The sequence below is a fragment of the Lepisosteus platostomus genome, chromosome 17 (genome assembly GCF_059453375.1).
Source record: "Lepisosteus platostomus isolate fLepPlt1 chromosome 17, fLepPlt1.hap1, whole genome shotgun sequence".
Taxonomy (NCBI): domain Eukaryota; kingdom Metazoa; phylum Chordata; class Actinopteri; order Semionotiformes; family Lepisosteidae; genus Lepisosteus; species Lepisosteus platostomus.
Window position 1 is genome coordinate 5,777,787 of NC_142627.1, and position 16,410 is coordinate 5,794,196.

Below are 16,410 nucleotides of genomic sequence, written 5' to 3' on the forward strand. Positions count from 1 at the left end.
GCAGCCCTCAATATTTTGAGCAATTTTAAGTTCATTACTAAAGACGCACCTGCTCCTGAGCCTGTCAATGTGTCTGTTGTCTCAATCAAAACACCAAGGAAAACAATAATATCAATATTACTCATTTAAAAAGAACAGATGGAAATGGCGGAGGAACAGGAAGCAGTCATGACACCAGCACCTGTCAATCAGGAAAGGTACAGAGGAGAATACAACTGGGGGGTCTACTCTCAGCTCTGGCAGCTACACCTCATCGCTCGTTTCACAAACTGACAGCAGAAAAATCGAACAAACAGCAAAGAAGCAGCTGGGAGAAAAACTGGGTTCACAATAAGTAAAGACATTAAGAAAATCGAAAGCAATATGATATTTCAGAGCGACACAAACTCCAGCACAATTTCTTTTAACCTGGAGAGTGCGAAGGGTCTTATTTGAAGTTCTCCCCATTAACGACAACTAGCTTTTGGCTGAAACAAGCACTGCAATCTGCTGGGCGTACTTTTAAAGTTTTCACCACTCACCACCCCAGCTCTACCGAACACCTGGAAGTTGGATATCCAAGGACGTGTGATATTAGAAGGGTTCTTGCTAAAGACATTCCACACCACTCTGTGCGTCAGGCAAGAAGCATTCAGATTCCACACAACTGTCCCTTCCACGCCATCTCATGACAGACTCACCTCTGCGATTCTCAGTATGGAGTCCCCATTGATCTCAAAGGTAGAGGAATATGTTATGCACAGCAGGACCTGCAGGAATAATGACAGCCAGAGGTCAGATGATAAGCAGATGACGTTGTGAGCCCTGCCTGTGTGGGTTTGAGAAGTAACAGGTAAAAAAACCCTAAAGACTGCTTCCTTAATTCAGCATCTTGCTTGCTATACCTACAGAAAATTTCAAAAGCTTCTTCTGTGCTACTGTTTTCAGGCTCAGGGTTGTACAGAATGCCTGGCTGTGCTGCTTTCAAAAGCAGATGGAAAAAAACAAGAGCGGTACAGCCTGATTTTAACAAGTACATGTCACAAGCAATGCTGATGAGAGTTTCACAGCTTCGTCAACACGCTAATTTACAGTCAGCGCAAGGATAAACTTCAAGGCTCCTGTCAACACTGATAGTATTACTATTAATGTAGAAACAAAATCAGAGGAGTGGTCTCCTGTGCACCATGTTCTCTGAAACTCCAGTTTCTATCACTGTCAGTACAAGTGCTACTTTAGGTCTCAGTATACTACGTGCAGAGGCTAAAATAACTACCCCATTTTGTCCAGTAAATTCTTGACTTTCTGGCTTATTAGCACTTTTGGAGGGTGGTTTGTAGCCATATACTACAAAAACTGGTTTGCTCTTGTGGCAGACTCGCTCCAGGAAAGGGTTGGAAAAGCTAGTTAAAAATTTCATTTTACAGCTTCTGGAAATGACTTTCCAGTCACAAGGAGCTTTGCAAAATATCTGTTAAGCAACAGATGAATTTCGTAGGACATCCCTTTTAAGAGGGCAGAAAAAAAAGGGTTCAGCAGAGTCTGGTACGCGTTTCAGACAACCAAGGCTCCGATAATATCAAAGCTTAGCCAGCGTGCAAAAGGCAGCCGTGCAAAACAAGTTATAGCAAAAAAAGAGGCTTCAAAGCCTGCCCATCTGTCATCGTAGTTAGAAAAATGTACAGAAATGTGTGTCCTGTACATGTGTCACAATGACACTTGATGTAAGCATTACTGGATCAGAAAGGGTGCATCCCTGCTGGGCGGACATGGCAGGGCAATGGCATGAAGTCTCAGGGCAATGGCATGGTGCCCAGCGCTCACAACAACTGTGCCACTGGCTGAACCATCTATAGCTCAACGATTGAGCAGGCTGGAGTCTGGCTGTCACAGGGCTTGGAGACAGTCCAGAGCTCTTCCATTATTCACTAAGGGCAGCAATGCATTGAAGAGTCCTGGCAGAACAGGATAACGCAACACTGAATGCCAGGCTGCAACAATGTAACTGCTTAGGATTTTATAATATTAGGGACAAACTGTTAACTAGTTTGATTAATTAAAGGGAATGGACATCAGCCAGGAGTGTGGGTGCTCCAGAATGAAGTCTGCTGCCCATTTTCTAAACTATACTCTCCAACATTTGAAAGAAGGAGACCGAGCAAGAGACAGTAGGCCAGTGTAAGTTCTGAAAAGATGAACAGATTTCATTTGATACACACAAATGAGTTCTGTTGTACTGGATTTACATACTGTGCTGCTTAACACAGAAAGCTGTTAAAACGAATTTTACAATGGAACAAACAGCTTTGAAAGTCTGTAATCAGCAGTAATTTGTTGGAATCTAACTTTGTGTGGTAAAGTCCAAGGTAAGTAGTAAAGACAGGAAGTACCCAGTGCACTCTGCCAGCACGACAATCCGTTTTACAAAGCATGCACAGCGAGGGAAATGAGGACTGATGGCACCTACATTGGCAGTGTTTCAGACCGTGTGCCCGTGACACCAAGTCAATTATCACTTAAGACCTGTCAGCGAGTCGTCACTAATTGTCTATGTTTCCATGACACCATAACGTTAAAATATTTCAGAAACTGCAAGAAACGCCTGAAAAAACAACAACAACTTCCTCCACTGTAAATCAATGGATTCTCTCATCCAGTACACTTCTAAGGAGTTAAACTATTCTAGCAAGGGAAGGGACTTAGCAAGGTGCAAACTGAACGGAGAGTAGTTTTCTAAAAGTTTGTGACATTATGGCAGCGCAGATATTAATAAATACATCACTGAGTGAGGAATTCAAGAGGATATTACTAACTAGCTGAAAATGTCCATTTCCTACAGTATACAATGTGGAAGTATGAGCATACAGTGCTGTATTTCCAGTGATTCAATACTGGAGTTTCAAAGCTCCTGTTGTACATATATTCTCAGTGCAGAGCACCCATGTGTGCATGCACAGACCTGTATACGTCTACATAGCAAAGACGCTGAAGACTGCCACCTACTGGTGTGTCGAAATCCCTTTCAAGATTCACTTCATTTCCTAGCTATCTCCCATCCTAGTATGAGCCCGTCGATCCTGACTGCATAACATCCAGCGGTTTTCCCTGTTAAGTGCTGGGCAGCCCTTACCTTCATGACTTCCACCTGCAGGTCCTCATGGAGGAAGGGCGTCACTCTCACAGCGTCCAGCGTCTGAGCCAACAGCTGCTTCTCCGCGGCCTCCGTCTCCATGGAGACAAACCTCTCCTCACTCAGAATCTTCTGCGCAAAGCCAGGACAACAGCACGTCACTGGGCTTCCTCGACGGGCTGCCACATCACGTTCCCGACACACATCAAGTTACCTTTCCCCTCTGTCTGTCCACCCATCCTACCTCAGTGCAGCTGTCCTGGTGAGGGCAGCCAAGGCCACTACATTTAAAACAGACTTTAAACCTCTCTTTTGTGGTTGTTTAATGGCCACAGACAAGTTGGAAATACCTGGGTACTGACATCACGCTTGAGATTTCCATTTGTAAAATTAATAAAAAAACAAAAAAGAAATCTTTATGTGGAGAATTAATGTTACTTTTCCATCAGAATTAAGGAACAGAGCAACAGGCGTGAATGCTGTCATTGTTGGCTTTCACTTAATTACAGTCATTACATAAACACACGGAGACAAACTGAATCTTAATTAGCACAACTGTAAAGATGCTTTATGATGTGCAAGATCTTTCCTCTGTATTCTCTTAGATAAATTACCAAGAAAACTATAAATGGCATTATGTAAGACCAGTTTTTTTTCTGCATATATACAGAATATACAAAGTTGAGGCAAGGACCTAAAGACTGAAATATATTCCTATATGTATGAAGCTTTATCTTCATGGCCATGTCTTGTATTGTATGTATTGCACTATTATTATATAATTTGTTACACTGCGGCTGTGTTGTCTGTGTTAAGCTGCTGTTGCACTGCAATTTCCCTCACGGGATCAATAAAGTATCTATCTATCTATGTTATGTTACAAGATCAGTTTCTCCTGCTATAATACAACTTCATATCTACACTGTAGAGGCCACATTTCATATCACCATGTTCACACAAAGTACCGATGCCTCAAGCAGAGCCCAGGCACAGAGAGAAACGAGCCAGGCACAACTTACTGTACCAATCTATAGTGTTTTTAGTTTGAAAATGATAGTGATCCACATTACCAGAGAAAGGAATGAGAAAAAAAGTTTCTAGTTTTTTAGTTTCTAGAAGTGACAGTGTCTCCGCACTCCTACAACACTACACTAATCACACAGAGGCACGAGGAATCTTCATTTTTCTCTGCACCATTACAAGGGTGGCTGATGGGTGTCAACACGATCGCACTCCCAGTGCAGCCTGACGTGGCGCGGTTTCCCCTGAGATAAAACCATTTGAAATGGGCACCTGCATTCCTGCGAGGGCGCTCTGGGCCAGCCTGACATTCCTCGACTCCAGGGCCAGCCTGAGAGGGAGCAGGCATCGCTCTCTAAGGGACCAGAACAGAGAACACACTTAGAGACCTGGGAACAGCTCACTCTCATCCCCACTGCCCCAAAGAGCTCAGGCCAGGCGATGTGGACTGCGGCTTCCTGCCATGAGCACAAAAACTTGATCTTATATGAAAAACAAAAGTCATCACCAGGAAGCAAAAATCAAATAATGATAATAAGCCCATCCCAGTCCTCTCCAACCTCCCAGTAGCAGAGAAAGTACACGTTTCAACCATCTATTGAACATTTTTCTAAAATGAACACTGCACTCTGCATTCATTAATTCAATTGAGACAATGGAAAACGATGCAATTAATTCATTATTATTAAAGGAAATGATTGATGGGTCAGCTGGCTCACAAGCTACGTATAAAAGATACTTATTTCTTAAGTTTGGGAGTGAGCAATATCACCAGAAACTGCATTAAATCAAGTCTTTGAAGGAGGAACGGCTCTCGCACTGTGCCGAACCCAGAGGGTTCCCTGTGCACAACACCCAGGGTCTCTGCAAGGCAAACATGAATCAGAGCACAAACCCACCCACTTACCCAAACCGTGGAGGCAAGATGGTTGACGTGGTCGGTCTTACCGTTAATCGTGAGCTACTGTCTGACTTTTTATGTGGTTCAGCTGCAAACACTGGCTGTGCTCCCTGGGAAAGGAACTGCTTTCCTCGGATCAGGAAAACACTCTTGCTCTGACCCTCTTTCCCACCAGGAAAGGAGCAGAAATTAACCTGCGTTTTCCAACTGTAAATACACATCTTATCTTATAAACAAAAACCGCACTCTTGAGTTGACTCTTCCAAATTAAAACCGGTTACTTCTAGACAGGCATGTTTAAAGCTTTCTTAAATTCCTTTTAACTAGTTAGCGGAGGAAAAAACAAACTTTGCGAATAAAACTCCCTCTGTCACTTTTAGACCAGCCAGAGATAGAGGAGGTGGTGAGACAGGAATAGTAGAGGGCACCAGTGAGTTCTCTGCCATCCTCCCTTGTGTGTGGGGTGTAGTGGTGGGATGAATGCAGCATGGAAAGAGTGGGAGTCAAAAAAACAGAAAAGGGAAAATTGCACATATTTGTTCTGTGTTGAAAAAACAAGGGTTAAGAAAGTCCAGAAGCAAAGCTGTAACCGTGAAGGTTACAGACCAGGGTTTCCCAACTCTTGAAGTTATAAAAACTCTTCCTCCTTGGAGAAGCATTAAATTGGGCTAGTTAAGGCTGAGTGATATTCTATGAGACAGGTTTCACACCTCAGCTCAGTGTTATCCTGCTGATGAGACAGAGAGACCTGGGACACCTTAGCAGGTCCCCATTCATTGCCCTGCCTGACTCTCCAGCCCTACTGCCTCTCCCTTCCTGCACAGCTGCCACTCACTGCCTCTCATCGCTGATGCCTCTCCCGCTCATAACGAAGCTGCCAGAGGAGATCAGGAGAGAGGCTGCCTGGGGGAAACCTTAACTGGCGACAGGAAAGGCAAAAGAAATTGAGACTTCAACCTCAAGCCCTTAATTGATAAAATAGAGCATCCTCATAATTCCTTCTGCATTCTGATGTGATGGTTTTCATCCCCCAAAAGTGCCTTATTAAACACCCTTTCAAACCAGACATTAATTCGGTCATGAATGAAGGATGCAAAAATGCCTAATTAGGGCCAATATGCATTGCAGCCACTCTTTGTCGAGGTCTAGTCCTTGTACATAATTAAATACCAGATGTAAGACCGTGCACACATCAGAACAACACTCAATTACACAAACCGCTTTAAGCTGACACTAATGGACTAGACAGGCTATCTCATATCAACAGGCAAAGAGAGTATCAGAGGGAGGAGGAGAAATTAAGCTTGGATCGGTCGTGGGAAATGATTTCCTTAATGCCAGAAGAATCCAGCTGGGGTGACCACATGGCCGCCATCTCGGGAACTCTCTTCCTGACAATGAACTGGGTCTTAGACTGTGAGCCTCCTTCATCAGGCACAGCAAGCCGCCTCCGACGGAACACTACTGGATAAAATACTAATAAAGGACAACGTTTGCTCACCGACCATGAGGTGCCAGCTGCAACGATGCAGTCAGATAAAGAGATGAGAGGAAAGTGAAAATTATTGGGTTAAATAATTTTGGGGGCGGTAGGGTGGCTCTGTGGCTCAGGATCTCTGCCTGCGGCTGGAAGGTTCTGGTTCGTATCCCACAGCCGGCAGAGGAATCCTACTCCGTTGGGCCCCTGAGCAAGGCCCTTAACCCCAGCTGCTGCAGGGGCGTCATATAAACGGCTGACCCTGCACTCTGACCCCAAGCTTCTCTCTCCCTGTCTGTGTGTCTCATGGAGAGCAAGCTGTGAAAAGACAAATTCCTAATGCAAAAAATTGTATATGGCCGATAAAGTGATCTTAAAAAGTGTGCTTTGGAAGTGACGAGATTTAAAAAAAAAACGGGGTGAAGCTTGACCTTTGATCCCAAGGGAAAGTGGGGAGAATTTCCCAATATGATCTAAAAATGCCAGACCTTTTCAACCTCTGGCAGCTGCTGTAAGCACATCAAACAGTCTGTCAGGATTGAGCAAGGATTCGGCAGAGAGACGGAGAGGTCTGGCAGATAACTCCTCTCTTGGCGTAAGTAAGGATGACACCACAGCTCAGATGAATCGATCAGTAAAACTATCATGTGGCTGCTCACCGTTACTCTGTCTGAGCAGAAAGTCAATAAGGACAAAAGAAAGGTTGTGAACGAGAGGAGTTAATTTGGCCCATCTAGCCTGTTTGGTAGTTAGTATTCAACTGATTCCAGGAGCTCATCCAGCAGTGTCCTGGGCAGCTTGTTCCACACCCCCACAGCCTAGTATAAGAGGCCACATCTCCACTGGGTAACAAGCTCTAGGAAGCTAAAAGCTGCCATTAAACAGCGTTTACAGGTTCTGTAAACAGCAATTTGTGGTAGAGATTTCTGTCCTCTCACACTAAAGAACAAACGTTTTTATGAAATATTCTGATATCTTTCTATTCCAGAACATGTCAACTGAACAAGATGGAGTCCTGTGGGCCGCAGGCATCACTATCATCTCTCTGCGGAGCTGCAGTCTGACATGACGTTTGCCCCCTCACACACACGCACACAAGCTCCCAGCGCCCCCCCGAACGAGAGGCCAGGGACCCCCTGCCACCGGGCCCGACCGACCCGATGTCCCTGTGTCACCTCGTGCTGTGAGGCAGCAGGAGACCGGGCCACTCGCGAGAGAAGATTCACAGATCAGAAGATTCGCCAGCAGCTCGGAAGAGTGACTCAGCTGCCTCCGCAGGACTCATTTCTGGCAGCTCTGGGGGGAATCTGCCTCTGTGGCTTCCCACGTACCTCCATGAATAACAGCAAAAAACAACTCGGAGAACAGGCGTCTCCAGGGGACCCTCTTCACTGTGCACTTCATGACAAAAATGAGGAACGTGGATACCGTGATAAAATACGTAAGAACATGCATATCTACATATACATAGCTTACAAAAAAAAGGCTAAGTGAATTCACTTTGATGCCGACACTAAGGTAAAAAAAAAAAACTGTATAAAAACTGTACCAGTGTGTCTCGACTGCAATGGTGTGTCCAGAAGTGTTTTTCCTCATCTGACCCATGTGCCACTCAGAAGGAAAATTTAAGACACCCTTTCTACTTTTCACATCACGCAGCTGTCTGCCTCACAGACCCTGGCTCAGCGGGGCTCTGAGTCAGGTAGCTCACCAGGGTGAGAAACGCCGACTCTGGTGTTTTAAGTGTCACTGAAATATGGCAAACGAACTGGAGCGTGCACCCAGCGGCGTGTGCCGTGCATGACTACGGCAGCCGAGAATGGAATCCCTTTTCCACTGCCATGGAGACTCGCAGCTTTCAAAGAACAAATGGCACAGGTGCCAAAGAGGAAAAATAAAGGCTTCTGTTGATGGGAGGCCCAGAGCTCACACTGCACTGAATTCCAGGGTCGTGCATGTTACAGGGAAGGCAGTGACAGGGGATCACCAGAGCAATTTCCTTTTTCCTCTTATCAGTCATTCTGCATTTGGAAGCAGTGGGAGTTAATGTCTTGACGTTTCTGCTCTTGGCTGCCAAAGCAGAAAATGTTTCCTGCCATGCAGGACTTAAATTCTCCCTTTTGGTTGTTGTGCTATGGGAGAATGCATTACCCGCTTCTGCAACAATCAATGATTACAAATAAAAGCTAGAAAGCAAAAATTCTTAATAGATAAAAGGGAAGGGTGCTGGAGTAAAAAAACTGATATCCCATATGCCACCCACAACTGCTTTTGTGTATTTAGATAGAGCAGCTGAAAAGCAGGATTATGCGCCTCAGCTTGAATATTTATCTTGAGAACGGGACTTGCTCAGCAGGATGCTTTGCAAAATCCCATCATGCCCTTGTTCACCCATCTCTGGCAGAGTAGGCGTCTGTGTGGGTGGGATCTGTGGGAAGCACAATCCTCTTCTGCGATGAGCAATGTTCAAAAACGGTGCTTAATGTCAATGGACATCTCTTTGTTTCTTCTGGTCTTCCAGCATTTCAGAGAGTTTCATATCAACATACCAATGCATGCTATTACTCACTTTTTTATCACAAATATTCATGTAGGTAGTTTTTAGAATCCCTTTTCCCTTCATAACCCAACATGATACTATAGCTTCCCATGCAAGGAAGCATGTAGCACGTTTATGAAACAGCTCGTCACAGGAGACAGAAACAGAACAGCACTAACTATTCAGAAGGCCAGTCCAGGCACTGTTGACTTAGAACCCATCTGGTGCTTGTGCCCTTGGGTGTAATAAGTCTGCTGACGCTCCTGGATATTGCAACTGATCAGACTTTCAGATTGCCCTGAATCTGGCTGCTGCAGTTTCCAGTGGACACTGAAAAGGGCAGTATCCAGCATGCAGTCAGCAGCAACCTCTGTTACGAAAGGATGTCTTTGTCTTCATCAGACAATCTATGGCTATCTATGGTGTTACGAAGGACTGTCTGATGTTCATCTATTCTCCTGAATATGGACAAGTGAATCTCAGCCCCCCACACTCATGATGTGGCTTACAAAGGCTACGTCTATGTGATGGGAAATGTAGATAGAACAAGCACTCCTTTTAGTATCTAAGCCCCTGTTCACTTGGTGTATCTCTCTGCTGTGTAGGCAGTATATTTTGTTTTCTCTTATTCATATATACAATCAAGGAATTAACACTTTTAAGCACACATTTCACAACACAGGCAATTACTGTACCTGCACAGTGAAAGTCACCTGGTGGTTATAACCTCTGTGCTGCTAGCCATGGCCATATTGCCAGGTTTTCTATTGCCCTGGAGTGTTTCTGTTCCTAGGAGCAGATATATTAACTAACTGATCGCAAGAATGGATAGAGAAAACAGAATTGCATGCAAAGCTGCGGATTAAAATGCAACACCTCTAGTGCCGAGCCAAATCATTAAATCATGTTAATTAAAGTAATTAATGCAAGCAGCACCTCAGGCAATAGATTTAATCTCAGTTGCAGGCAGATCCATTGAGTTACGCTGGGAGCTGTCTGCTTAAACGCCATCGCCTAAAGTCTTTACACAAAAGACAAAAACAATTCCCAGGTTTGACTGTTGCTAGTCAAAAGCAACAATACAATATATGGACATGCCAATGCCCTGCCACAGCATTAATGAAACAACACATTTCATTTTGCTAAAGTCTTTCACAGGTTCCTGTTGCTTGTAGCTTCCCTCAGTCATGCTAGCTAGTGGCCTGGAGGCTGCTGATTGCTGACCGGGCTCTGTCACAGCCTCACAGAGCTGAAAATTGATGAGTGTTCTCCAACCTTGTAGTCAGGTCACCTGACTAGCTTAATTAAGAGATACCAATGAGGCATGGAAAGCACAAGGACAGTGTGCATCGGCCTGGCAGGGAACAGACTTCTGGGCTGTGGTGTATTCAACTGATCAGCCCACACTGGACCCTCTCACTGCCACCCTTCTTCGGCTGCCACCCACAGGACCAGCAGCTGCTGGGCAACAGAACTGCCACCCCTGTTCATGAGCAGAGCTTGCGGGAAGGTCCCACTCACGAGCAGCAACAGCTTCTTCAAAAACGGGTTCCCTTGGTCATGCACAGACAAATCTCAACTGATCTGTGAAGCTCTGCCAGGAGATAAATGGCTTTTATAGCAGGAGTTTGGGAGCAGAAGGTTAGATCCTACTCTCGCACACTTCCACTCGCCTGCATATATAAGTCTCGCACCCAGGTCTTTCCCTGCACGCCTCTCTCTCACACCCCAGACCCCCCCAGCTCCCCACTGACTGCCTTGCACCATCTCCCCAGCTCACTCGTCTCAGCAGCGAGCGGGGAGAGGGGTTAGCCGCCTGTCCAGCCTCAGACAGGGGAGCCATGCTACATGCAAACAAAGTACGAAACACCGGATGTGTTTTTATGCCAATTTCTCCCTCAATTCCACTATGAGTAGCAAACCTGAACACAAAGTGCACAAACTCTTACTCTAGAAAAAACAGTTAGCGAGTCTTTCCTCTTTCTAAACACTGCTACGGAAGCAAATTAAACATCTTTAAACATATCAGCTCATTTGCAGCTTATTTCAAGTTCGCTCATTAGAATATTTGACTGTGATACTATTATCATCACTTTCCAGCGCAAGAGCTCCCTGAAAACATCACACATTACAAGCAGGCCGTGCTCAGAGCTCACTACAGCAAAACTACACCGGCAGACACATAACAGCGCTGTGCACTGTCCTTCAACACTGTCGAGGTCTCCGTTGTCTTACCTTAGCTGAGATGGCTGAACTTTGACCGATCCATTATGAGCTTCAAGCGTTTCTGTAGGATTACAGAAAGAAGAACACAAATGCGTTATACTGATGCGTGTTAGGGAGACATACTGACATCTCACCCTTTTTATTTGGGAAAAGCCAGCCCGTTAACAACACACACACAGCTCTCAGCCCAGCAGGGGCGGGGTGAGCACAATGTACACTCTTCCACTGATGTAAACAACCGGCTTCTCTTCACACTGTGGGCACACTGAGGGAAAGACTGATGCATATCTCACTGCCAGCTCACTGGCACCCAGCAAACCACTGGACAGAAGATATAAGAAAAGGAAAAGTGCATTTAACTTATTGGATTGCTAGTGCCTCATTCCTTTAAGAACCTGATCTAGACATTTCACAAAGGAATCTAGGGCAACATCTTCAACAGCAGGGCTACCTAGCCCGTTAGTCTCCCACATGTCCTTGTGTAATCAATTAACGTTACTCCTGTAGAATCGTGTTTGCAGCTTGCTCATCCCAGCCCACATGTAAAACAGCAATCACATGACAGCAAAACCAGGCCTGCACTCTGAACGGGGTCGATGTGCAGGAATCAGATCCTTCTACGAGTGGACCCAGTGGATTCCTGGTAGCAAAACCTTCACAGCAAAGACTTTTTGCACTTGTGTTGCCAACCACCAGAGTCGTAAACACAGGCGACGCAGTAAGAGAGCTGGTCTTTACGGTGATTAATGGAGGAAGACACTCAGAATATTTCTGGGAAATTTCCACTGCGAGGATTCTAGACTCCGAGTCCACAAAGGTATTCAGGGAGCAATGTACAGCACCACACGAAAAAGGATTTTGTTGTGAGTTTTTTTAAATGTCAGAGAGCATTTTCAAGCTCCTAAATGGACATCCCCCACAAATCAAATTATACTCATGATAATATGCTGAGGGAAGAAAACTCCTTTGGCACATGTTGTCATTATCTGACCAAAGACGTAGATGACAAGAAGCTGTATGAACTGTAAATAACTGCCCATCACACTCCGTACACATTGCGATCTGTCATGGTGGAACCACTATACCTTACCCTTTGACTAAGAACATTTCCGTGTGACATTTTGAAAGCAATACCACGTTCCAAAATTGACATAAGGCAGTTTCCCTTTTTATTCAACATTACAGCTCCAAACTGATTGCCTGCTTATCTCAAAGTAACCCCTTGCTCTAATCCTGGGCCGAAGAGATAAGACAGGTCACCAGTTACCATCGCACTTTACTGGCACGCTGCTGACAGACACTTGTGGCACCGGATTGCTGAAAGAAATTCCAGAAATATTTAACACTTAGAAATGGTGTCCAGTCAGTGAACAGCTAGATGTTTAACAGGACTGTGCTTTTGTGACAAAGCTTATTTTGGGCAGAGCGGTGGCTCTGTGGCTCAGGATCTCCACCTGTGGCTTGAAGGTTGCCGGTTCAAATCCTGTGGCCAGCAGAGGAATCTTCCTCCCTTGGACCGCTGAGCAAGGCCCTTAACCCCAGCTGCTCCAGGGGCGCTGTATAAATCTCTGACCCCAAGCTTCTCTCTCCCTGTCTGTGTGCCTGTGTGCCTCATGGAGAGCAAGCTGGGGTATGTGAAAATAAATTCCTAATGCAAAAAATTGTAAAGGGCCAATAAAGTGATCTTATCTTTACTACTACCTTCAGCCTGAAGTCAGTTTTTGAATGGAAGAGACAGGCAATCGGGAAATTCCACTTAATATTCAAGCTCTGTGCTACAACTCTGTTTAAGGAATGTAAAGTCTACATCCCGTCTCACAACACACGCGGGTTGACACTACAGCACAGAAGGGTGTCCAGACGATGAAAATGCTAAAGGGTGTCCAGACGATGAAATTCTGGAACACCGCCCACAGCGTATTGGGGAGACTCACAGGCTTGGGTGAAAGCCTCAGACTAACTTGCCTTGTCTATCACAGCTTATATCGTTAGGTATTCTGAGGTTCAGGGTGAAGTGGTCATTTAGGACTGGTTTCCCACACCCCAGGAGCAGACCTGCACTGTCTCACATAAATTAACAGCAAGCGGTCCAAGACTGGCGCTAGTGAGTGAATGCGCTCCTGCTGTTGATGCAATCCACTGACAGAACTGCTATCCGCCGGATATTATTTAAAATTCAACTCTAAATATTTACCATTTCACTTTAGGTAATACAAAGACACAACTTTTTCTTCACTTTTGCGACAAGATGAAACCATTATAAAGATTTGTTTTCAGCTCAATAGCAGCGCCCCGAATCTCTAGTATGAGACGAAATACCGCGTCAATATATTGGTTCGTTTTTCCAAAAAGAGGAAAATCGTTGAATACAAGATCTACTTTGCACGCAGCTCCCTGGAGTGCACCTGAAAATCAGTCTGAAAATTGTTAGGTGAACAACATTCTGTAAAGTATTGAGGGAAGAATAAAACCTATTAGGCATTTAATCTGAAGGAACATACAGACAGTGCATATTTTATATAGCATATAAATGACAGAAATGTACAGTTTTATCTATATTATGTTTATACGGGGTTTACATTACAGCAAGACTGTGGGGGGAGGGGCGGAGTTCTGTAATACAGGTATCATTCTTGCTCTGCTGGGTAATTTGCGTTAACGTCCCTTTCCACTCAATTGCTTTCCTTTGCCCAAACTGTCGTGGTGTGACATGTCCACATTCCAGTCACGACAATTAAACAGCTGGTGAAGACAGAGAAACATGAGCACGCCTGTGCTTCCGCGATACGGCGTCTGGACCGACCGTGGAGTGACACGGAGCGAGAGGCTGTGTTTATCTCGCAGGCAGCGGCTCCACATTTCTGGGCTCAGCCGGAGCAGGACAGGTGCGCCGCGCATTACTTACCGCAGGCTAGAGCGCAGGCGTCTCTGATCGCCTTGTGCTTATTTCCCGAGGCGTCCTTCTGTAGTTTCCGCAATATTTCCTCCATCATGCAGAACTCAAGGATTTCCGAGAAACCTCGTCTTTTCAAATCGCTGTGATGGTACAGCTATGTGCGCAGCATCCCGGCTCTAGCGATGATTCACTCCAAGGCCAGTGATGTAACGCGGCACGTCAATGCCGTGGAGAGGAAGGAGCAGCGCCGTGACTCGCCGGCTGAGCGAGTTAAGTCTGGGAGGGGGGGAGGCTGTCGAATCGCGTCCAAAATGGACGGGAAACGGTGTGCGACTTGTTTACGTGGGGGATAGGTGGAAATCCTAATTACACGCAATCCCCCCCTCTCCCACTCCCGAGACTGTTTCCCCACTGCTGCCTGTGGAATCTTTGAAACACGTAAAACGCGGCCATGGAGCTCCGTGGATCGGACACGTTCCTTTTTTTTTCCTGACACCTGAGCTCCCCGGGTGAGGCGGCTGGAAACTACAGTGCAGGTGCGGAGGCAGGGGGGTAGAGATCAGTTTATGATATGACTTTGTTGTAAATCTCTGTACAATTTATTTTATTTGTATTTTTTTGTTTTGTTTCATGTTAATTGTATTTTATTTGCTTTGGGTAACACTGATTGTACGCATCGGTCATGCCAATAAAGCGTCTTGAATTGAATTGAACTGATAGCGGGGTCGTTTGTCCGGTGCGCATGATTTCGCGATCCTTAAACGCCTGCGTTATTTTTAAAAGGTACCCATTTTGTTTACTGAGCAAACAGTGCTGTGTCCACAAATAACAATACGTGTGTGTGTGTGCGCGCAATCAAGGGAGGAGTTGGGTTTTAACTCCGGTACACAAATCCAAGCATGAAAGTAACGCCACGGAGACTCCCGATCCCTGCAGGCGACTCCATCCACGTCATTCCTTCTCGCTTGCCCGGGGCTCCGGCGGCCGGGCGACACGGTAACCGAGCGTATTCGGCGCTGGAGAGGCGCTCGTCCGGCGGGCAGTGTTGCTGCGGAGGCCTCTCTCCTGCAGTCGCCTGGGAATGAAGACATGGGGCAGTAAACGCCATGTAACGCAGTTCCCCACTCTAACCTGATTCCTTTTTTGTTATTTATGCGTAAACAATAACAAAAAAGTACAATACAAACAAGAGTACATTTAACATTTCAAGACAAAAATATCGTCAGGGGTGCATATTACAAAATAAATTCAAATTATTAAAAAAGTTTAAACAAATTAAGTAGTCTGTAGATATTCCTTTACATCCATTTTAAAATGCTCAAACATAGGATTCTTCCTAGACCGCTTAATTTTATGTATATAATAATGTGCCATCATAATAATTAAATTTATTACAAACGATATTTTAGTATTGTTTTCGATGGGGCCGAAACTTAACATAACATCTTTTTCTTCAAAACAAATATCAGTATTGGTCTCTTTTTTTCTAACCTGATTACTGATGGTGTTTCTTTCACGCGATTGTGTTGTAACGTTGAATACCAGTGCAAATAAAAAACAAATCCCTTTGTGACAGGATAAGCGGAATTCATTATTTTAACCTCAAAATCGAATCTAAGGTTGTTTTCGGTTTTCAACTTTATATAAACCTGTATCTGGGGGATGCCTTAGCCCGTGTTGGGACTTTAATTCATCGATTGTTTGCTTGATGGCTGCAATCGATCACCTCGTTAGAAAGTCAACAGGTGGCGCTAACTGAACATTTTTTGTGACATAACAATTATCTGCATTTATATAATCTCGAAAGGTCCTAAAGCACTTTAACATATGCACTGCACTGTAGTCCCACCTGGGTGATACCCAGACCTCTCCCTGCACAGCAGAAGACGTGAGAAATTGATTCACTAAATGGATTAAGAGGAAATTTGAGGAAGGCCAGATATTACAAGTCCTAAGTGGACTTTAGCCAGCACAGTGGAGTTAACTCTTACACCAGGCTTGGGATCTTTAATGTCCAAGGGGTCAGATAGTCTCAGCCGTCAGAGAAAGGTGTATCTTGCGAGCATCCCAATAAAATGCTTGGTATTTTCAGACGAGTTCAAGCTTTGAATTTCAATGTCCCCTTTTCGATTCTTTATTCGGCTGGTTTCATTTTTCTGCTCCGCTGTGAATTTCGCTAGCGGTCAGCTTTAATATGAGCCTTAAAACCGATCGCAGAAAAAAAGTGCATACTACGGATAAT

General features: G+C 45.0%; 1 protein-coding gene across 3 annotated transcripts in view; it reads right to left on the reverse strand.

Annotated features, from left to right (window-relative positions):
- arfgef3 (ARFGEF family member 3) overlaps positions 1-14,648 on the reverse strand; it is a 54,083-nt gene extending 39,435 nt beyond the window's left edge. For all 3 annotated transcript variants that reach the window (XM_088609548.1, XM_088609547.1, XM_088609546.1), the window contains exons 1-5: positions 14,178-14,648; positions 11,282-11,333; positions 4,403-4,484; positions 3,110-3,241; positions 681-749 (exon numbers count right to left, since the gene is read on the reverse strand). In XM_088609548.1, coding sequence (XP_088465674.1) covers positions 681-749; positions 3,110-3,241; positions 4,403-4,484; positions 11,282-11,333; positions 14,178-14,265 — 423 coding nt within the window. In that variant the 5' untranslated portion in view covers positions 14,266-14,648. The remainder of the gene's footprint in view (positions 1-680; positions 750-3,109; positions 3,242-4,402; positions 4,485-11,281; positions 11,334-14,177) is intronic.
- Between the last annotated feature and the right edge of the window lie 1,762 nt (positions 14,649-16,410).